The sequence below is a fragment of the Benincasa hispida genome, chromosome 9 (assembly GCF_009727055.1).
Source record: "Benincasa hispida cultivar B227 chromosome 9, ASM972705v1, whole genome shotgun sequence".
Taxonomy (NCBI): Eukaryota; Viridiplantae; Streptophyta; class Magnoliopsida; order Cucurbitales; family Cucurbitaceae; genus Benincasa; species Benincasa hispida.
Genome location: NC_052357.1, coordinates 24,398,867 through 24,422,190, shown reverse-complemented (window position 1 = coordinate 24,422,190; position 23,324 = coordinate 24,398,867). Strand labels below are relative to the sequence as shown.

Genomic DNA, 23,324 nt, shown 5'->3' with positions numbered 1-23,324 from the left:
CATTATATTATAAATTTAATTATGAATGAGATTCAAAATTAATGTAACGACCCGAGTTTATGAGGGGTACATGAATGAACCGAGATTACATCTGAATGAGAAGGATCCTAAGGACCTGAAAGTAGGGTTGAAAAAGCTTAAAAGGATTGAAAGTTACTACCTATATTAACAAGGTGCACCTTCCTTTTCGGTGGCTCAATCATAGGAACTCTAAAGTTAAGCGTGGTTAGCTTGGAGTAATCCTATATGGGGTGACCTTTTAGAAATTTCCTAAGATGCATGTGAGTAAGGACAAAGCATGCTGAAAGGACAATTGTTGGGATTGGTGTCTTAATTCTCTCGGTGGTCTCGTAGTTTATAAACATTTTGTACACATATTGTTATTAATAAAATAAATGTTATTTTATAAGCATTTACTCAAATCCAATAAACTAAGATTCATGGTTATTTCATGTAACTTAAGCATGTATGTGGAGACATACAAGTGGATCATGCCTCAAGTAATAACCTAAATGGTCTGTTGTAGATGGATAAGGAGGGATACCTTATCCTGATGACACTACGAATACGACCCATTTTGTAGATGTCATAAGTGTTGTAAAGTGCTACAAATGGTCTGATCCTGACCATTTATGTGGAGACATGCGAGCGGAATACGACCCGCTTTGTAGATGTTACAAGTGTTGTAAAGTGCTACAAATGGTCTGATCCTGACCATTTATGTGGAGACATGTGAGCGGGGGTATCCTATACAAAGAGTTTGTATAAGACCGGACTACGAAATGATTAGTCTCTTTATATAACGCTGTTAATAATTGAGACAAAATGACCATAGGTGACTGACCTTAATCCTGAGTGAGTTGGGAACTTCTGCTCACAAGGGCTGTTCTTTGATTTGATTGCCAACTCAACAAGCCTACCATTTTGGGGATTCCTCTGATTGGGGAGCTGGCAACTTAGTTACATAAGACATAATTCACTCATTCCCCGTATTAAGAATAAGTAGATAAATTGCTCCCTTAAGAGCTGATTCTGAGTCTTGAACATAGTGGCCACACCCTCTCCTAGCCCAAGAGAACTTAGTCATAGTAGGACTATGACTTATTATTCATTAGAGGAATCAGTGGTACTTAAGGAGTTAGATGTAACTACACGGGGCAAAAAGTTGAATTGACCCAGTTGTACTTACGAGCGATTTGTGAAGGGTCATCGCACCGTTGATTGGTCATATGGACACAAAAATATATATGTAGTGTAAAGAATGCAACTGTAGGTCTTTAGTGGAGTGACCAACAATTAACAGATGGTGGATCTCGTGATTAAAGAGTTTAATTAGTTATTCACGTACTGTTGGAGCTTCAAGCTACAGGTCCATGAGGTCCCCTTGGTAGCTTAATGGGTTCAAGTTGAGAATCAGATTTTGGGTAATTTGAAGTGTTCAAATTAACAAGAAGAAATTCAATTATATGTGATATAATTGATTCAATGTATTTGACACAATATCATTGGAGGAATTAATATAAATATGATTTATATTAAATACCATAAAATATAAAAAGAACTATAGTTTATATGTTTCATATGATGAAATTTTAAAACTATAGGTTATAAATATAATATGATAAGTTGGTTATTATATTTATTTATAGCATATTAATTATATGATAATTAATTATTCTTTTTCTCTAATAACTGAATTGAGTGGGAGGTTATTGGAAGTTTTATTGTAATTATGAGATAAAAGAAAATTTGTTTTCCAAATAAAAAAATTGATGATTCATTCGGAATAGTCTCACAAAAGAGTTTTATTAAACGATAGCATAGAGAGCATACATGATCGAGTTACGAGTTTACTATATGATAGTTACTCGCTTACTCGTTGCTACACAATCGAGTAGCAAAGTCTATACGATAGGCTTTATCTTTCTAAACGATCGAGTATTTTGTCTATACGATTGACAACATTCATCTCCCACTTACTCGATCGTCTACCTCCTACTTTCCTCAATCCAAAATCATACAAAGTCCACAACTCTTGGATTCTCACACCAAGAATACCAAGGTAACCATTGTGGTGGTGTTCTAGTTCCATTTGAGAATCGAGTTGGACTTAATTAGGATCAAGGTTCATTCAGACGTTCGTTGAGATCGAGTTCCGATCGTTGCATTTGAGTTCGTGTTGTTTAACCAGTTGCTGAACGATCAAGGGATACTTGAAGAAGAGTTGGTTTGCATACTCTATCCCTATTTATTCCTTTAAAGTAGCATGTTGTAATTTCTGATTATGCATAATCGGTTCCGTTTAGACTGTAATTGTTTTGTGTTCTTTCTCAATGGGATTTGGAACGATCAACTTCCACTTATAGGATGTCTATTTAGATTTCCTTTAAGTTTATGGGGATGGTCTTTAGTCTTGGAAGCATAAGAGGACAACGTGTCAGATTGTAGAGGATGCAGGAAAATGTCGGAGCAAATAAGGTATCAAATTCGAATTCCAAATCCTAGGCTTGGGGCGTTACAATTAAGCTATATAATATGAGAGAAAATATATTCGAATAAAATGCAAATATTAAATCATATGAATGAGATTCAGTTATAAGTTTCTCTGTGGATTTCTTCCCTTGTTCGTAATCGACGAAGAATTATTGAAATCATGTTCACAACGAGGATTTGGAGAAAATTGAGGAAGTAGTCTTTAAAGGTAACCTCTTTTCCTTGAATTAATTTACTGTTTAAAGCATGTTTGATTAGAATGTGTTCGTGTCCTCTGTAATTTCATGTAAATTCGAAACATTAATTGAAAACACATGTGTTTACGAGTTTCCATTGTGGGATTTGATTCCTTCAATCATGATTTAGTCTCTATTTGTAAAAAAAAAAATATTATTAAGATTGAATAAAATTTCTTAGACACATACAATGATAACTTAATTACCTATCAAATTTGTTTATAAACTAGCAAGACCGAGTCATTACATGATTAAAATTGATAGTTCATTCTGATGAAATTTATCACGATAAATGTTAAAGCAGCCCATTAGTCATTATGTTAAGGTGGCCTAAGTGTTTTTTGTTTTGATCTGTATTGAGCAAGCCCAAAGCCCATTGTTTAAGGGCTTTTCTCTTATCATTGTTATTTTGTTGTGTGATTCCATTCTATAAACAATTATGAGTTATTATCGAGGCATTAATTCATATAATGAAAAATATAAGGTTTTCTCTCGCACTCTTGATCTCTTCTTTTATTCTCCCGCTATGTTATTGGCTCTGATATCACCATAAGATAGAAGAAGAATAAATGAAGAGATCAATAGTGCAAGAGAAAACTCTTTATTTTCTCATTGTATGAATGGGAAGAAGGACAACGATTATATAAGAAAAAAATGGGAAGAAAAACTCTTGTAAGAACAAAACACATCGACATTGAATCAATACCCTAATAACAACTTAGAATTGTTTCTACAAGGGAATCACGAAGAGCCCTTAAACAATGAGCTTGGGTCTGCTTAATACATATCAAAATAAAAAAACATTTGGGCCGCCTTGACATAATGACTAAGGGGTTGCCTTGATATAAGCTTGTTCTTGAGTTTCATCTTTCATTCTTATTATCTAGTGTGACAATTTGAGTGCTGCTCATTTCAGTGTGAATCCGATTTTACATTCTAAAACTAAACATACTGAATTTGATATTTATTATGTTCGAGATCTTGTGTTTAAGAAACAAGTTAGCGTGCAACATCTTTTAGCTTTAGAGCATATCGTCAATGTTCTTACCAAACCTATGTCAACATCTACCTTTATGGAACTTAAGAACAAGTTTAATGTGGTTGCAGCTACCGCCATCGGTTTGTAAGGGGTGTTAAGACAACCCATTAATTATTATGTAAAGGCAGCCCAAATGTTTTTTTATTTTGATCTGTATTGAGCAGGCCCAAAGTCTATTGTTTAAGGGCTCTTCTTTGATCATTGTTATTTCGCTGTGTGATTCCCTTCTAGAAACAATTATAAGTTGTTATTAGGGTATCGATTAAGTATGAGTGCGTTTAACTTTTGCAAGAGTTTTTCTTTCCTAGTTTTTTCTTATATAATGGTTGTTCTTCCCATTCATATAATGAAATATAGGATTTTCTCTTCCACTCTCGATCTCTTCTTTTACTATCCTAATATGTTATGAATAAAGACTAATATTTTTAATTAAAAAAATATAGAGATTATATTGTTAACTAAAGTCCTGTTTGGTAACCTTTTGGTTATTGGTTATTTGTTTTTGAAAATTAAGCCTATAAACACTACTTTCACCTCTAAATTTCTCCAAATTTCTTCATTTGTTATCTACTTTTTACTAATGTTTAAAAACCAAGCTAAATTTTGAAAACTAAAAAAAAAATAGCTTTTAAAAATTTATTTTTGTTTTTATAATTTGGCCAAAAATTCATTGTACTTAAGAAATATGCAAATCATTATTAGAAATATGGAGGAAAGAAACTTAATTTTCAAAAATAAAAAACAAAAATTGAAATAGTTATCAGTTTAAATTATCAAAAATAAATAAATAAAATATTAGAAACTATAAATTTCATAAACTAAATTGTTGTTTTTAAAAAGTAATGGAGCAAAATGTTTTTTTTAACCTTTGAGGGACCAAAAGGGAATTTCACGTCCAAAATTGGACCCTCCTATTTTAAACAAAGTACACTGCAAAAAAAAAAAAAATTAAAAAAAAAAAAAAAAAAAAAAACCCTCTCTTCACTTGTAAAGAAGAAGGCAAGCCAAGACAGAGCATACAACACACAAGAGCAAGAGAAAAAGCTATGACGACGTTGCGCAGATTTTGCTGCAATGATCTGCTTCGTTTCACTTCCGTCAATCTCGATCACCTCACGGAAACCGTAAATTTATCTGTTTCAACTCTAGTTCTGATTTCAAATTGGTTTTCCGGTTTTTAAATGCGCTCTGAATTTTGTAGGTGTCGATTCGGTTGTGATGACAATCTCCTTCGGGCTTTTTTTTTTTTTTTTTTTTTTTTGCAGTTCAACATGTCTTTCTATATGACCTACTTAGCCAGATGGCCTGATTACTTCCATGTCGCGGAGGCCCCTGGGAACCACATAATGGGCTACAGTGAGTCTCGCTATTAGTTTGTTTTGCTAATTCTTTTCTCGTATTGTCTTTTGGATTGGCTGAATGTTTTGTGTTTCTCTTTCTTCTTGCTTGGATTAATTTCGTTGCCTGGAACTTTAATTTTGAGCTGTGGGTGTGTAATTTATGAATTGAATGGTTAGAGACACGCATTTACACAGCTACTTCTAATTTGTATGGGATTGTCAATTCTGTTGAACTTTAGAGCTAAAGAATTATTAAACTATTTGAATTTCAGAAAGCCGGTTAATTTTAGTTAAGTTTTCATGTTCATTCTCATCACTGAGCTGCCAATCTGAATAGGAACCAAATTATTAGAAAACTGAAGTGAGTTCGTTCAGAATATTGTTGACCTTTATTTCATGATGTTTCTAATTATTTGGTTTTTGTCTGATTTGCAATTGCAGTCATGGGAAAAGTTGAGGGGCAAGGCGAGTCATGGCACGGTCATGTAACTGCTGTAACTGTTGCTCCAGAATATCGCAGGCAACAATTAGCTAAGAAGCTTATGAACTTGCTTGAGGATATTAGCGATAAAGTGTAAGATCAATGTGATTATGGTTATATGTCTGAGAAACATTATTGTATGCACAACAAGATGTAAGATGGTAATATAATAAGACCTTGAAAAAAGATTATTTCTGGTTTAAGGTTTAATGTTTAATTTAGCTTTTCTCTTCGCCTTGAGCCTTGTATTTAATGAGAGGCTTTTTTCCCTTTCTGGCAGTGATAAAGCTTATTTTGTTGATCTCTTTGTGAGGGCATCAAACACCCCTGCAATCAAGATGTATGAAAAGGTAGATTTCCTGCAAACCATCAAGTCCTCTAAATTTTTAATTAGTGTAGTTCTATCTTTGATGCTTCATTTTTTAAGAAATGTGCCAGTGCTGCATGCTACTCATATTATGATAGTTTAGTTTCTTAAGTCCTTATTAATACTTCAGTTCTATCAAAGTTGTATAGCGTCGAAGATTCAAAGTAATGAAATATTCAGGGATACAAAGCCTCCAGGTGGCATAAGTGAAAAAGAGAACGTAGTTAGAAAAAAAGAAGAGGAAGGCAGTAAGCTTCCAAATAATATCTCTTTCCTCCCCCTGGACCCAAATGTCATGTCCAATCACTCTACTATTGTTCACCCAAATGGTTTTAGCCTTCCTTTCCAGGACTTAGGAGACAAACACAAAGCATCAAAGAACTAAAGTCGTGAAGCAACCTAGGAGTTACCATATTTAGGCTGAAGATTGTTAAAAGTTTGATTGGGCTCCAAAAGATTAAAGGATTAATAGTCTCATCTGCCTTTATATGCAGGCTACACCAATTTCGGAAGAAGGAAGTTAATTTTTTTTGTTTGAACTTTGTTCTAAGAACTGATGGCTGTTAGTGCTAACAAAATACTCCATGTCTAGACCTTGGCCTTCTTTAGGTGATTATGCTTCCTTATGATATAATCTGACATAATTCTGAAGGAATACCAGCCTTGGATTTCACTGAATAGAGTCAAAGAGCTTGATAGGTGAAAGTAAGGCCGAGGAATCACTTCCAAGTTCCAAACTTTGATGCCTTGCTGGTAAGTAATTCAACAATTTTCCAACTTTTATCTCCCTTTCCAATGGGAACCCCTGCAGCCATCTAATAAGGAGGTTCACATTTTTTTCTTCAATTTCCAATGCCTAGCTCCATATTTTTCTTGGTAAGGTAGCAACATTCCACCTAACCAAGTGAGAATCTCTATTCAAGTTAGGACCTTAAAAAATTTGTAAACATTTTTCCAAAATTAGGATACCAAAGTGACATTTGACATTAGAAAGATAAGGGGACGATATTCTTTGGGCAAAATAGCAAAATATTCCACCTGTCCAAGTGAGAATTTGTACCCAAGTTTGGTATGTACTTAAAAAGATTCATAAACGTTTTACAAGATCTACATTATAATGGTTGCAACATCAAAAATATAATAAATAAGGAGACCAGAAGAAAAGCTTGTAGAAGACTATGTTAGCCTATCGCATCAAAACAAAGGAGTATATCTGACGATGAATTCCATAAACTTTTAGGGGGCGTTTGACGCGCATAGTTGAATTGAGTTGAGTTGTTTATTGTAGGAGAGTAATTGGGAGAGCTAATGCGATCAACGAGGTGAGAAATGTGAGTTAACGCGAATAACAAGGTAATAAACCTCTTTAATAATTGGTGAACCAAACGGTGGGTGGGTTTTTTTACCCACCCAACCCAACCCAACTTGGGGGGCCAAACGCCCCCTTAGAGTCTTAGTTACTATGATGGGGAAGCCTTAGACAAAGTAGCGGCCAACCTTAAATACTAAGCCAAACAAACCTGCCACCAATAGAACTTCTTCATAGAACAGTTCCTACCCAACATGGAAGATTCAGATAGATATACCTTAACCCACAACCTTCATTTCATACATCGATGAATATTGAGACATAAAATTTGATTATGGAGAGAATGAAATATGCTTATTTCTTCAAAAAGAGGGGGGGGGGGAAAAAACTTTTACAAACTTGTTCAAAATCCTCAATTTTATTGAATAATTTTTGTTCTGTTGATGGCCAAAAGGGGGAGAATGTTAGCGACAACAGTAAGACGGATGAAAGGAGGGTAAGGATGGGAAAATTATCTAGTAGTAAGAAGAGAGATCATTAATTTCACTTCACAGGAAAATGTTGGAAGCCATCCATACCCTCTTTCAAATCTATTCATTGTTTTAGAGATTAACCAGTTGAGGTAGTTAGCTGAAACACAAATTAGAAGGGGAGAAGTGGGTCCTTTCTTGCCTAACCCCTGAAGCAATAATTTAACCTCTAGATCTCTCATAATTGGTACTTGAAACACAACCGTGAAACCCTTTCTCCCATTTATTTCCAAAACTTAACTTTTAGGATAGCAACCGAAAAGCTCCAGTTGACCTTATCATGAGCCCTCCTCTTCTCAAGCTTGAAGACCCATCCTTCTTTTTCTTCTTTTATGACCATCAACAATGAAAGCCACAAGGATGGATTATATGATTTGCTTCTACCAATAATAGCTGATTGGAAGTTAGAACTTAGAAATACTGGACTTATGCTCAATGCACGCTTTTAAGTTGTTTGGCAAGGGCTTTCAGTGTCAAAATCAGCACTAGTAAATTTAAAGTGTAATATTTACCATTTAATTGTCTTCGCTCTATCTTCTAGTATGTATTCATTCGAAGCTAAAATTGCTATTCCGTTTCAACTTTCTGCAAGTGGTATCAAGTTTATTCCAGTTTTACGGTGACCTCTTTGTGGAGTTCTTTGAATGTTATGTAGTTTCTAAGCCCTAATTTCTCATAGTATAATAAGTAATTTAAAAATATATATATATTTTTCCTGCTCAATTTAAGACTTTTATAATCCCTCCTGGGATTAAGTGAAGATTTCTCAGCCCTTTATGAGATCTTGCTCCCGGCCCAAGTTTTTGGCTTTTCTGCAAATGGATTATATGGTCATGCCTGCTTTAGTAGCTTTTCTACTTAGAAATTCATTACTATCTCGCCTAGTTGTTATTTGTTCTGTGGAGATGGTTGAGAATGGATGGAAAGATATTGAAAATTGCGATAATACTTCATTGATTAGGAGGCAATTATAGATGATGCTCGTGTCTGCCGGACAGGTTGCAGTGTTATGGTCTTTACCAATATTATCATATACCTGTAACTGTGGATTGTCTTAGGATTGGTAGTTATTATAGGTGTTCATTTAATTATTGGAATCTTCACCCAAGAATTCTTCATTAGTTTCATATATTTGTAATCAAATAGCCAGCCTTAATGTAGCTCAACTAGTTTAGGCACGGGTTTAAATCCCCCACCCCAAATGATGTTATAATTGTAATAAAAATATATATTGTATTATATGCCTAATGGAAATTTACTATCTAAAATTAAAACTCTGGAAATGCTAGTTTGAGAGAAGTATTCTATAGAAAAGTAGAGAAAAACGCAAAAAAGTCCCCGAGTGGTTTAGTATTATTTATGGCAACCTGTTAGGCTACCTCCTCCTAACAAAAACACTCAAGAGCAACAAAGAACACAAGAATACTAAAAGATAGAAATATATATTGTTATATTAATGAAGAAACTATGATATACTATAGCCTTTCGGGAGGGCTGCTCTCCCCCAAATTCTTCAAAGAAAATTGTTAGGATACCACCTAACAAGGAAATTCTCAAGAACACAAAAACAAATAAGAACCGTAAAAGATAGATTTATATTGCAATATCAATAATGAAATTACAATATGCCATAACCTTTCGAGAGGACTACTCTCTCTTTTGGGGAATTCTCCAAAGGAAATTCCCATAAAATTTTTCATGCCTTTCTCCAACCCTTCTCCTATTTATAGTAAAAATACCTAACCCACTTACTAACTATTTACTAATTTGCCCCTTCTAATACCCATACTAATATTTCACTAATTATCCCCAGGTAATCCTAACCAAGGGGTCTTACAGAAATCCTACAAAATTCTTCACACCTTCCTCTCAACCCCTCTCCTCTATCTCCTAACAAACTTACTAACTATTTACTAATATGCCTCTTCTAATAACTATACTAATATTTTATTAGTAATCCTACTGTTTCTCTAACTAGGATTCTCAAACAACCTCAAAGAACAATTCGAAGAGGTTCCAGTTAGAACATGTGTTATTGGTCATATTTCTTCTTATAAGTTACATAGGGAAAAAAAAAAAGTATATATTACTTGCGTTACTGAACCTTTTGTTTTGAATTTAATGCTCAGTTGTGTATTTATAAGTTCCCTTGTTGGAATGATTTTTCTATCCTCATATTGAGGAAGGTGATAGTGATACTTACCTTGGACATTTTCTTGTTGTTTCTTTCTTTCCCTCAACCAGCTTGGCTATGTTATCTATCGGCGTGTGCTGCGTTATTATTCCGGGGAGGAAGATGGATTAGGTAAGTCTACCCTACTCCAGAGAACTAAAGTTCCCCTCCTCTCTTAGGTTAATCTCTTAATTTACTTTATTATGGTTTATGTTCAGATATGAGGAAAGCATTATCCCGGGATGTCGATAAGAAGTCCGTCATCCCCCTGAAAAGGCCAGTGACTCCCGACGAACTAGAATATGATTAACGTAAGAGAAATGGAGTTTGATCATTGATGGAGAAGAAACATCATGTACTCAATGAGTTGAGGATAGCGAGGTTAGCTATTGTCATCTTGAAAACGTGTTGTACGTGTATCCTAAACATGTTTATTTAACTTGTATTATCCTAATGAATAATCAAGCTAAACATTTTACTTCAACTATGTAATAGCCTGTACTTAAACTTGAAACTGTTATTTCATCTAATTCTTTTTCAATGTCACTAATGTTTTTGGAATACTCTATTTCTGGACCTTTTTTGTTTTAAGGTGAAGAACCTCAATATCCTCACAAGCTGCTGCCCTTGTATATCTTAATGTGCTCAAGGATTTCCAAGCATTTACCTAAATTATTTTGGAAGGGTTTTCCCTTTTTGCAATTAAGGGCTACATTTAGTCAAAATATTCAATTGGAGAGGTTTTTGTTTTCCCCCCTTCTTCGAATGAGTTTTCTCCCTTCAATGGAATTGTTTTCTATACGCACCCAAAAAAGGGGGGGAAAAAACCAATATTCATGAATGAAATTAAAGATCTTCTATATTGTTCATTGGAGAAATGAATTATACAATAATTTCAAAAATTATAAAAACAAACAACAACCAAATTCTGTTTTGTCATCAATGTAATGGCATTATGTTAAAATAACTTTTTAAAAATATTTTTTTCAAGTTAGTCCAAACATAAACGTGTATCATGGCAAAAAGATTATAAACTGGAGTTTGAGAGGTAAAAGGAAGTTGTCGAATATATCTCATATATCTCAGATAGAAGATTTGGATAGACGTTTATGTAACTCTTTTGTGTAGGTGAACTTGGTCATCTGTTGGCACATATCACATATATTTTTTTACATCATATAACTAGTCCGAAAAATGTGACTTTTGTTACATTTTTCTTTTTCTACCAATGATGTAACATGACATTAATAGGGTCATTATAGTACAATTACATTTTGAGGATATTTCACTTACAATATAAATCCAAACTTGTTATGTTCCATGAATCGAATATATTTTATCCAACTTAACTAGAAATGCTACATGCACAAATTTATAAAATGATTACTTAAATTTTTTTTTAAAAAAAAATGCATGATGCAAAGTAAATCATAAACTTTATTTCCTATACTCCCAGCGTGTACCTTAAAAAGAACAATAAATCAAAATATAATCCATAGTTTGTTAAGAAAAATATGTAAAATTATTGTTAAAAAGTTTTCAAACAAAAATAATCACCATAAAAACAGTTTATTTATATTTGAAAAAATTATACTAGATACCCTTGGCCTTTAAACTCAACTCAACACCATAAACACCTAAAACACTAATATATGAACTCCACAAACATATGAACATCCGACACTATATCTCATCTCAATGTCTAAAACAACCCTTACACATATTTTGATGATAAAGTATTTTCAAAATAATTAAAAGGAAAAATCAATATTCGCAAAGAATCATAGATAATGCCAAGATTAAACAGTCTAGAAAACAAATACAACGACGTTAGTCAAGTGAAAAATAAGGACGATAGTTAACTTAATTCACCACGAGTTATTCTCTAATAAATACATAAATACTATGGAGATGTTTTAAAAGAAGAAAAAAAATAATAATAGTGGGTGGAACTTGAATTATCGATATTTGAGATGGTAATTTATACTTTAAATATGAGTTATGCTCAAATTGACTTAGGAAGACAATTATATATTTACTAGAATGACAAGTTACTTTAGTTATTATCCTATTAATACATGCTAATTTATCAAATTAAAATCCTACTTGATATTTTTAAAGTTTAGAAGAATATTAGATATACGATTATGAAAATAAGCAGGGCTAATTTGTAATTTGCATGAAAATTTTCTTTTGATATCGAGGTTCAAATCTTCATACTCGAGGTCTATTATACTAGAAGGAAAACATGCAAAGTTCATAAATTATAATGAACTTTAATAGACATTTCTTTTTTCTTTTTAAGAAGTAGCACTTTTCTAGTGAAAATTCCTTAATGCCAAAATGGGTTAGGCTAGTTAAATCTGGGCCTGGGCTATTGACATTGATCTTCTCCAATATAAAAAGCCCATATGAACTCAACACCCTGTGTACCACGTGGATCATTTGAAAATTTACGTAATTACTATTACCATTTATAATTCGACACATCATTAAGTGGTCGATACTACTATTGTTTTTATCTTTTTCTGAGATGAAGGATTAGATTCACAGACCTCTTGTTCGTTAACATATATTATATGTCAATTGAGTTATCCTCGTTTTACTACAAATCTTCTATGATGCACCAAATGCTCAAGGTATGGTCTACAAAATAAATTAATATATCATTTAATGACATGTCAAATTACGAACGAGAGTAGTGTGAAAAATATTCCATACTGTAAGAATTATATGGAATCTACCAAATAAAGGAATAATAAATGAATATATATGCGTCAAAGTAATGATAATAGTAGATACTATTGTAGTATTAAAAAGATTTCGTACTTAATAAAAATAAAATAATTTTTCATTAAATGAAATGTCATATGTTCAATAGAAGAATGTGTACCATGAGTTTTGACACTGCAGTTGTGTTAAATTATGAAAACAATAAATACTAACATCCTGGCTACATCATATATCACTTAGGTCTTATTCCCTAGTTTCTCTGTGTCTCTTGCTCGTGCTCTTCGCTTCTAGCTTTCTTTCAACGAGTAAGGGTGATAGCCAATTCGGTTTTGTTAGTTTTCAGGCCAAACAAGAACCAAACCAAACCAATATTTTTACAAATAAATGATCCAAACCAATGTCCAACAAAAAAACAAAATCAATGAATTGGTTTTTATTTAGTTCAGTTTGCTATCAGTTTGGTTCTCCAATTTTGATATTTTCTTTCTTTTTTTTTTCCTTCCAAATTTTTATTTTTATTTCCATTTTTTTTTTTGAATTAGTTATTTTTGCTAGTTTTAAACCAAAATTGAGTCTATTTCTTTTTCTTTTTTTTTTTTGCATAGAGTTAAATGTGATATTTTTGTTCTTTTCTTGATTTTTTAAAATAAAAAGTATACAAATGCCATAATAAATAGCATTTTTGCAAATATATATATATATATATACATCATAATAATTAAAATACTAAAAGATATCTAATAATAGAGTATATATATATATACATCATAATAATTAAAATACTAAAAGATATCTAATAATAGAGTATATATACCATCAGTTCGGTTCAGTTTTGATTGATTTTTCACATAAAAATTGATATGAACCAATACTTTTTTGTTTTATCTAAATACAAATCAATATGTCTAATTTTATGCTTAAAATCCAATCTAAACCATTAGATCTATTTGGATTAGTTTGATTTTTTAGTTTTTTGGTTCTTTATTACACTCGTAGTCACGAGCACAATGACATCTTGTGTTTGAAGAGAGATATTAAGTGGTTTGTAGCATAAGCAAAATATTAGTTTTATTGTTTTTAAAATTTAGATCATTTGATATCTGTATAATTAAATTTGTGTCATTCGTACAAATATATTTGGGAGTTGTATTAGGATATTTCTCGGCTTTAGTTCCTTCTGAATTTTTTTATTATAATTTTCTTTCAACTAAAAAAAGGACACTTTTCCGAATCGAACCGCCAAAAAAAAAAAAAATGGTATCTCTCCGCTTCCCATTCTCGTTTCCTCAGCCACCAAAGCCCCCTCGCCATAGCTTTCTCCGCCCCTCCTACGCCGTCGCCGCCGCCGCTGTAGCCGGCGGCGCTGCGGTGGCAGTCGGATTTATCGCTGCAACTAAAAATTGGACGAACCCACACAGCCCATTTCTTGAAAGCGCATTGAATTCGCTCTTCTCAAATCATTCATCGCCCTTGTGGGCTTCTCTATCTCTGGCGGACAATTCGGCCGCCTCTTCAGTTGTTGACTCGAAGACTGGATTTTCGTTTCCGTCTGTAATTGGAGATTCTCAGCAGCTTCTCGGAATTGGGTTGCGGAGAAAAGCCATTTTGGGACTGAAGAACATCAATGTTTATGCATTTGGTATGTTATCTCACCTTTTTACTTTTGAGGAGCTTTGTAATTTAATTTTGAATGTTGAATTTGTGCTGATTGAGCAAATGGGTATTTGTCATTTTCACAGGATTAAGAAGATTTTATTACTTTCGAAAATAGCATTGATCCGTAATCATCTAGGGCTTTTGGTGACTGTTTTTAGAGTTTTTCCTTCTCTAATCTGTTTTTAATAGTGGCACTGGATGACCCATACATATTTTGTTTGTGTTATTTTCCACTTGAAATCATGATTTGAGTTTGAAAGGTGTGTGTAAGTGTAACATCTTCAGTTAATTCTCAAAACAGATAACTGAAGAGAACAAAAGAAAACAAAAAAGAATCATTTAAAGAAGATAGGAAAGCAAAAGAAGATAACTGGTACAGGACAGTGACTCAAATATACTTTCGCTGATTTTTTGTTTTGGATAAAATGAAAGATTGTTTTGAAAACCATTTCTGAAGCAAACCACAAGATTCGTCTCAACTTCCAAGGTCAAAGGTTTGAATCTCTCGTCTTGTATATTATTATTGAACTAAAAAAACCACGAGATTCACCATTGTTAGATAATAGATTAGATATTTTATGCACCGTTTGATAACCATTTAGGTTAGGGTTTGTGGTTATTGAAAATTAAGGTTATAAAGACTACTTCCATTGATTTCATAGTTTTATTATCTACTTTGTAGAGTGTTTTAAAAATTAAACCAAGTTAAGTTTTGAAAACTAAAACTCCCGTTTGGTAACCATTTTGTTTTTTGTTTTTGGTTTATGTAAATTAAGTCTATTTTCTCTCAATTTCTCACAATTTGTTACAATTTTCTTTAGTAAAAGAGTTGAGTTCTTAGCCGAATTCAAAAAACAAAAGCAAGTTCTTAAAACTACTTTTTTTATTTACAAAACTAGAGTTGGTTTTTGAAAACAATGATAAAAAGTAGATCACAAAGCAAGAAATTTAGAGGTGAAAGGGGTGTTTATAGGTTTAATTTTCGAAACTAAAAATAAAATACCAAATGGTTACCAAACTTATTGTTGTTTTTGAAATTTGAATTCAAGTGTTTAGTTAGAAAAGATGAAAACCATGGTAAAGAAGTAAGAAAACAAGTATAATTTTCAAAAACCAAAAACCATATACTTATCAAACGGAGGCTTAGTTATTTCCCCCTCATATCAAACGGAAACTACTGTGTTGGGCTTTACTGAAGGGATAACTGAAGCTACTGTAGTATTTATCTTTTACAAAAGTGGTTCACCGGTAATGGGGTATTTCCGGTTCAATCAGATAATCTTTTTGATGATTTAGATAATAAGCTTTGGCTTGACTGTTTCTAACTCTGTGGGATTCATTTCGGCTTCAATAGAAGTCAGAAATGAACTGATTTACGACCTTATTTGAACATGATCTTTAGGTCGTACAACTCTCTCTTTGAATTCTAAAGAAATCAACCAAGCTTAGACTTCAAATCTGTGCCCACCTTCACTTTAACATTCTATACTTCTAGCTCTGCATCAAGTTTCTTTGTTGAACTGTCATCTACCATGGTGTCCGTAGGAGTTTCACACATTTTAAATCGTTTGGAAAAAAAAAATGGAATGAACTTCAATTGAGCAGAAGATGATGGAAAGGTGAGTGGTCGAGATTCGGCAAGATTCACGAGTTACAATATTTGTTATGAGAGGAATTTTCCTGATCCACCAATATGTATGATATCTAGAAATCCTTTATGGCATTGTCAATATGCTTTTCTGTTTTTGTGATATTGAAAATTTTTTCATCCTAAGTTGTCTGTTATTCAAATGAGTGACTGCGTGTAGGTGTTTATGCTGACAATGATGACATAAAGGAATCACTGAGTGAGAAGTATGGGAAACTCACTGTATCTGAACTACAAGAAAAGGACTTTGACAAAGATGTCATGGAAGGTGATATATGCATGACTGTTAGACTTCAAATAGTCTATGGAAAACTGAGCATCCGATCGGTTCGAAGTGCATTTGAAGAGTCGGTTGGAAACCGACTCCAGAAGTTTGGGGGTTCAGACAACAAAGAATTGCTTCACAAGTGAGTCATTCTATGACTTGAAGTCATCGTCTTAGAAACGAATGTCATCAAAATGCGACTCTATACCCTACTTTTGTGTCCTTATAGCTTGTTTCTTTGCAGATTCACTTCCCAATTCAAAGACGAGTATAAAATACCTCGAGGATCTGTGATTGATCTCTCGAGAGAACGAGGGCATGTCCTCCGTACAATAAGTGAGATTTTGGTCCTTATTAGTGCAGCTATGAATGATCTTATACATTGTTTTTGGAGAAAGAAAAGAAAATCTTGGATTGCATTCTATGAAGAATTTTACTCATGCATTTGCTTGGTTGAGTTTTGTTGTTGAAATGTTACTGACAAACATTTACTTATCTTCTGAATATGGAATGTAACCATTTTTTCTTAATCTCTTTTGTAGTTGATGGGAAGGAAGTGGGAAGCATCCAGAGTCAATTACTGTGTAGAGCTATTTTAGATCTCTATATTGGTGAAGATCCATTTGATAGACAAGCCAAAGAAGACATCAGACAAGCTTTAACTTCCATTCTTCAGAAGTAAGAGGGGAAAAAGGAAAACAAAAGAAAGGCAATTTTAGGGCAAAATAAAAGAGAGAGGAAAAAAGAGGAGAGGTTGATGCTTCCTTTTTGTTTTGAAATTGCTGATATTTAAAATGATTTTTCTTTTTTTTTAGCGGTTGAATTTAGATTTTTCTGGTCAATCTGCATTTTTGTGCTCTTTTAACCCTAATTTCAATTTTTTTTAACCATTCGTGGGTGAGGAATCAAACTTTTGACTTCAATAGAGATGTCTATAGGGATGGAAAAGCCTTTTCCGTTCTCATCTTCACCCCCTATTTCAATCCCCATCCCTATAAAAAGTCTTCGTAGAGATCGGGGTGAGGATTTTCCGTGTGAAATTTGCGGGGATCGGATTCCTTGTGAAGAAGAAATTTTCCGTTTGTATTTTTTAAATTCATTCATTATTTAAAGTTGTAATTTTATTCTCAACTTTGATAAGATTTTATATATTAAATAGGTTATTTTCAATAATTTTTTATTAAAATAATACTAATTATTTTAATAAAACAATAATATTTTATATTAAAAATATAATTAAAATATTTAATTCTATAATTTCAGAAAGGTATAAACTTTAAATATTACAAGTTTAATCCTTCGGCTTGAATATTATAACATTTATGGTCTTAAAAATAATAAAAATTATATATGTGTATACAAAATTAAGATGGAAATTAGAAAAACAATTGGGAACGAATATGAAATTCTTATAAATAAATAAAAAATCTGAAAATATTTACACTTTATAACAGCGCTTTATATTTTTTTAATTTTTTTACACAAAACTAATTGTTGGAGCATGTGAGTTAAAGAATGTGAGTAATATATATATATAGTAATTATAAGAAAATAATATATATGTATATAATTTTTACTATGGGATGGGAAATGTAATCTCCGTCCCGTTTAGTCAATAGAGAGAAATTTCTTTCTATTCTCCGTCCATTTGGGAATTCCTTGGCTCTTTCAGGACGGACCCCTATGGGATCCTATTCTATGGAAGAAAAAAAAAAAGACATAAAGTCTATGGTATAAGCTTTCAATTGAATAGTTAATTATGTTTATGTCTACACCTTAATTTCAATTGAAATTAAGTTTCTATATTATGTTGGACATTTCAATTATTTGTAGTTTATATGTGCAGTCATAGTAACTCAATTGACATCATAAAGTGTGTTAATTATAATCCTTTAAGATAAATTTAATATTCAAGTTACATGTTAAAATTGTCATTTGTTGTGAATTTGAGGAGCATAACGGAAACATAGAGATAGAGAAAATATAACATAATAATATATTTATATAATAATATTAAATATATAAAATAAAATAATTAAAATTATAATATTGGATAATATGAAAATTAGTGGAATTTTGAAGTGGAATTCTATGTATGTGTGATTTTAAGATCTACCAAATGCCACTATTTATAGGCAAAGTGACAAATAGGATGTGGACTTACATTGACACAAAGTATGAATAATTATAAGGTACATCGACAACATGAAGAGTAACACATGGCTTTGGGACACTAAACAATGGGTATCTATTTATTATCATAATATTCATAATACTCCCCCTTAGATGCTCATATATATATATATGAAATATGTCTCGTTAAAACCTTATGGGAAAATACCCTAGTGAATGAAAAAGAGTACATATTTCATATAATATATACTCCTAAAAGAATACAATATATTTACTCCCCCTCATGAAAACATCACTTAAGATCTCTGAGTCGCCGCATTCCAATGTTGTGCACCAATTTTTCAAAAGTTGTGGTTAGTAATGCGTTTGTAAATAAGTTTATCAGGTTATCATTCGAACAAATTTGTTGTACAGTGATGTCGCCACTTTCTTCAAGATCATGAGTATAGTAAAGCTTCGGTGAAATATGCTTTGTTCTATCTTCTTTAATATATCCTCCTTTGATTTGGGCTATGCAAGCTATATTGTCTTCGAATAATATTACTGGAAGCTTTTTATTAGAAGACAAGCCACACGTTTCACGAATGTGCTGAGTCATTGACCTTAGCCATACACATTCTCGATTAACCTCGAGAATTTCAAGAATTTCAACATGATTTAAGGAAGTGGCAGTTATAGTATATTTCACCGATCGCCATGATATAGTAGTTCCTTCACATGTGAATAGATAACCTATTTGAGATCTAGCTTTGTGTGGATCAGATAAATATCCAGAATTTGCATAACCAACTAGATCAAATTTTGATTTATTTGAATAAAACAAACTCATATCGATTGTTTCTCAGAGATAACGTAGTATATGCTTAATTCTGTTCCAATGTCTTTTTGTAAGAGAAAACTATATCTAGCTAATAAATTTACTAAAAATGCAATATCTGGTCTTGTATTATTAGCAAGACACATAAGTATACCAATTGCACTAAGATATGGTACTTCAGGACCAAAAAGTTCATCATCTTCTCGAAGTCGAAATGTATATTTCTTTATATCCAATGAATGGACTTCCATTGGAATATTTAATGGATGTGTTTTGTCCATATAAAATCTTTTAAAAAATTTTCCAGTATAATTTGACTGGTGAATAAATATTCCAACTGGTAAATGTTCAATTTGCAAACCAAGACAAAATTTTATTTTTCCAAGATCTTTCATCTCAAATTCTTTTTAAAGATATTCTATTACCTTTTAAAGCTTTTTAGGAGTTTTAATTATATTTAAGTCATCAACATATACAGTTATAAAAGTAAATTCTGATTGTGATTTCTTTATAAAAACGCACAGACATATTAGATTATCTTTATATCCTTCTTTCAATAAATATCCACTCAAGCGATTGTACCACATCCGTCTTGATTGGTTCAATTCATATAGTGACCTCTGTAACTTTATTGAATATCATTCCTGAGAATTTGATGTATATGTTTCAAGTACCTTAAATACTTCTGGAATTCTCACATAAATATCATTATCAAAAGATTCATATAAATATCTGTGATTAATACAGACTTTTATACACAGTCAAGCCAATTAAGTATCTTAATGTAATTGCATATACCATCGGAGAATATGTCTCCTCAAAATCAATATCAGGTCTTTTGTGAAAAACCTTGTGCAACTAGTCTTGCTTATATCTTGTGACCTCATTATTTTCATTTCTTTTCTTCACAAATACCCATTTGTATCCCATAATTTTAACACCTTTTAGTGTTTGGACTACTAGTCCAAAAACTAACGTTTTGAAAGTGAGTTTAATTCTGTCTCGATTGCTTCTTTCCACTGAAGCCAATTTTTTCTATGTCAACATTCTTCAACAGATTTTGGTTCAGGATCCTCATTTTTAGATATAATATCAAGAGCAACATTATACGCAAAAATGTTGTCAATAATTACATCAGTTCAATTCCATCCTTTTCCTGTCATGAAATAGTTTATTGAAATCTCATTATTATCTTTAGGTATTTCACCTTCCTCACTAGTCATATCGAGGATTTCTTTATGGGTATTTACATCATCAACCAAGTCTTTTGGAACCCATTGGTCTACCACGCTTCTGGCGTGTTCCAACCTCATTAATGACAACTTGTTGTATTTGGATATCAATTTTTTATGGAACATTTGCAGCTGATTTATGTGACTTAGTTACTTTCTTTGCATCCGTAAATGCATCTTGTAATTAATTTGCTATATTTTGCAAATGAATTGTTTTTTGAACTTCAAGTTCACATTGATCTGTACGAGGATATAAATGAGACAATACCGATGCATTTCATGTAATTCCTTTTTCCAACTTCTTAATTCCTTTCCTTAATATTGAAAAATTTATCTCATTAAAATGACAATCAGCAAATCGTGCAGTAAATACATCACCCGTCAGGCTCAAGATATTTAATAATTGATAGGGAATCATATCCAACATATAGTCCTAACATCCTTTGAGGACCCATCTTAGTGAACACATCCAAAAATTCTCAGATGGAAAATATTTGCCTCATGACCATAAGCTAATTGTAATGGCGAGTACTTATGATAAGCTACTGGCCTAATGCGTACAAGTAATGTTGCATGTAAAATAGCACATCTCCATACAGATGAAGGAAGCTTAGCTCTCATAAGCAATGATCTTACAATTAATTGCAAACGTTTGATAAATGATTCTGTTAAACCATTTTATGTATGAACATGAACTACATGATGTTTAACACTTATCCTAATTGACATACAATAATTATCAAAAGCTTGGGATGTAAATTCACCAGCATTATCAAGATGATTGGTCTTAATTGTATAATCAGGAAATTGTACTCTTAATTTGAGCAAGTAATCTTACAAATGCAAGATCTCGACTTGATAATAAACACATGTGTGACCATCTGCTGGATGCATCTATTAATACCATAAAATATCTAAATAGTCCACTTGATGGGTTCATGGGTCCACATATATCACCATGAATTCATTCTAAAAATGTAGGTAATTACGTCCCCACTTTAGCTAGTAATAGTCTAATTATCAATTTTCTTTGAGAGCAAGTATCACATGATAATTCATTAGATTGAAGAATCTTCTGGTTGTTCAATAGATGTCCATTTGAATTCTCAATAATTCTCTTCATCATTATAGATCCTGGATGACTCAATCGGTCGTGCCAAATTGTAAATATGTCTGGAACCATGAACTTCAGCTTCATTGTTGCATATGTTTCAATTACTCATATATGAGTATAATACATTCTAGAAGGTAAAGCAGGCAACTCTTCTAATATACGTTTTTTATTTAAGACAGCGGATATGATATATAGATATTCCACATTATTCTTACTATCAGTCTCAATATGATAACCATTGCAACGTATTTCTTTAAAACTTAGAAGATTTTTCTTTGATTGACTAGAGAACAATGCTTTGTCAATTGTAAATTTTGTTCCTCTAGGCAAAATAATATTTGCTTTTCCAAACCTTCGATCAAGTTTGCAAAATCTGATATTGTATTTACTTTTGCTTTCGGTATTATCAATTTGGAAAAGTATTTTTTTTATTTGTAAGTATTATGTGTAGTTGCACTATCTGCCGGACATAGATCTTCTTTGCTATTTCTGAAACACCCAACATATGAGAATGATCCATGTTTATTCATTAAAAAAAAATAATTACAATAAGAAAAACAACACTTAAAATATACAAAAGTTACAAAAAAAATGAAGATAGATAAAAAATAATAATAATAATAATATTAAGTCTAGATATTCTCAAAATCAAAAGAAATATTTGATGTTCCATCAATTGTGCCAATCTTCTTTTCAGGAGATTCAAAAAAGTCCACCACATCCAAATTTGTCATATGGGTCAAATATGTCATTATCCTAGTATGCAAAATTTGCTTCCACCTTTTTCTTTTCTTTTTTTTTTTTTCAGTGAGGCTTGATAGAGGTCAATTAAGTGTTTGACGTACCATAAGTATGTGACCAATGCCCAGGCATTCCACATCTTTTTGAATTCTTATCTTATGGAGTTTTTTTTTTTCTTTTCTGTGATCATCATTTTGTGTGGTTCTTTTGAAATTTGAATGATTAAAACGACCATCATGAAAATGATCATTATTTCTTCCTCTACTATGGTCACGACCATGACCTCAACCACGATTATTATTAAAATTCACAGCATTTACCTCAAGGAATGGTGTCGTTCCGATTGGTCGAGATTTATGATTTTTCATCAATAGCTCGTTATTTTCTTTGGCCACGAGAAGACATGAAATTAATTCATAATACTGTTAAAAACCTTTCTCTCGATATTGCTGCTGTAAGAGCATATTCGAGACATGAAATATAGAAAATGTCTTCTCTAACATATCGACATCAGTAATTTTCTCTCCGCATAATAACAATTTTGAACTGGATTTAAATATTGCGGAGTTGTAAACATTTACTGATTTGAAATCTTGTAGTCTCAAGTGCATCCACTCATAACGAGCTTAAGGAAAAAATAACTTTTTTTATGATCATACCTCTCTTTTAAATTTTTCCACAAGATACGAGGATCTTTTATGGTAAGATACCTCATTTTCAATCCCTTGTGGAGATAATGACAAAGGAAAATCATAGCTTTTGCTTTGTCCTGACTGGATGTCGTATTTTCTTCTTTAATAGCCTCCCTAAAATTCATAGCATCCAGTGGATTTCGGCATCAAGTATCCATGACAAATAATTATTTTCTTTAATATCAAGGGTGAAAAATTCTAATTTTGTGAGATTTGTCATGGCACCATTATCAAAAAAAATATATTGTATTTATGTTAGAAATTTAATATATATTGAATATGAAAAATAACATTAAATTTGTTAATTATAACGAAGAAGGAAAAA

The 23,324-nt window shown here is 32.1% G+C and overlaps 2 protein-coding genes across 3 annotated transcripts; both read left to right on the top strand.

Annotated features, from left to right (window-relative positions):
• The first annotated feature begins 4,709 nt into the window (after positions 1-4,709).
• On the top strand, positions 4,710-10,531 carry LOC120085076 (N-terminal acetyltransferase B complex catalytic subunit NAA20). Of its 2 annotated transcripts, none has more exons than XM_039040927.1 (6): positions 4,710-4,892; positions 5,034-5,124; positions 5,550-5,682; positions 5,870-5,939; positions 10,040-10,100; positions 10,187-10,531. In XM_039040927.1, the coding sequence occupies exons 1-6, from the start codon at positions 4,815-4,817 to the stop codon at positions 10,276-10,278; spliced, it is 525 nt and encodes a 174-aa protein (XP_038896855.1). In that variant the 5' UTR covers positions 4,710-4,814; the 3' UTR covers positions 10,279-10,531. The 2 variants fall into 2 exon arrangements, with proteins under 2 accessions (XP_038896855.1, XP_038896854.1); XM_039040926.1 differs by having other exon boundaries at positions 4,750-4,892; positions 4,970-5,124.
• A 3,347-nt stretch (positions 10,532-13,878) lies between these two features.
• On the top strand, positions 13,879-17,112 carry LOC120085215 (fatty-acid-binding protein 1). Its single transcript, XM_039041108.1, has 4 exons — positions 13,879-14,340; positions 16,166-16,412; positions 16,515-16,606; positions 16,813-17,112. Exons 1-4 carry the CDS (start codon positions 13,956-13,958, stop codon positions 16,950-16,952), a joined length of 864 nt encoding a protein of 287 aa, XP_038897036.1. The 5' UTR covers positions 13,879-13,955; the 3' UTR covers positions 16,953-17,112.
• Positions 17,113-23,324: the final 6,212 nt, after the last annotated feature.

Excerpts from the sequence above, each read along its gene's own strand:
- LOC120085076 (XM_039040926.1), top strand. The coding sequence starts at position 4,843 with ATGATCTGCTTCGTTTCACTTCCGTCAATCTCGATCACCTCACGGAAA. Across the intron at positions 5,940-10,039 it reads CAATCAAGATGTATGAAAAG|CTTGGCTATGTTATCTATCG; the intron begins GTAGATTTCCTG and ends TCCCTCAACCAG. Across the intron at positions 10,101-10,186 it reads CGGGGAGGAAGATGGATTAG|ATATGAGGAAAGCATTATCC; the intron begins GTAAGTCTACCC and ends GTTTATGTTCAG.
- LOC120085215 (XM_039041108.1), top strand. The coding sequence starts at position 13,956 with ATGGTATCTCTCCGCTTCCCATTCTCGTTTCCTCAGCCACCAAAGCCC. Across the intron at positions 14,341-16,165 it reads CATCAATGTTTATGCATTTG|GTGTTTATGCTGACAATGAT; the intron begins GTATGTTATCTC and ends GACTGCGTGTAG. Across the intron at positions 16,607-16,812 it reads GCATGTCCTCCGTACAATAA|TTGATGGGAAGGAAGTGGGA; the intron begins GTGAGATTTTGG and ends TCTCTTTTGTAG.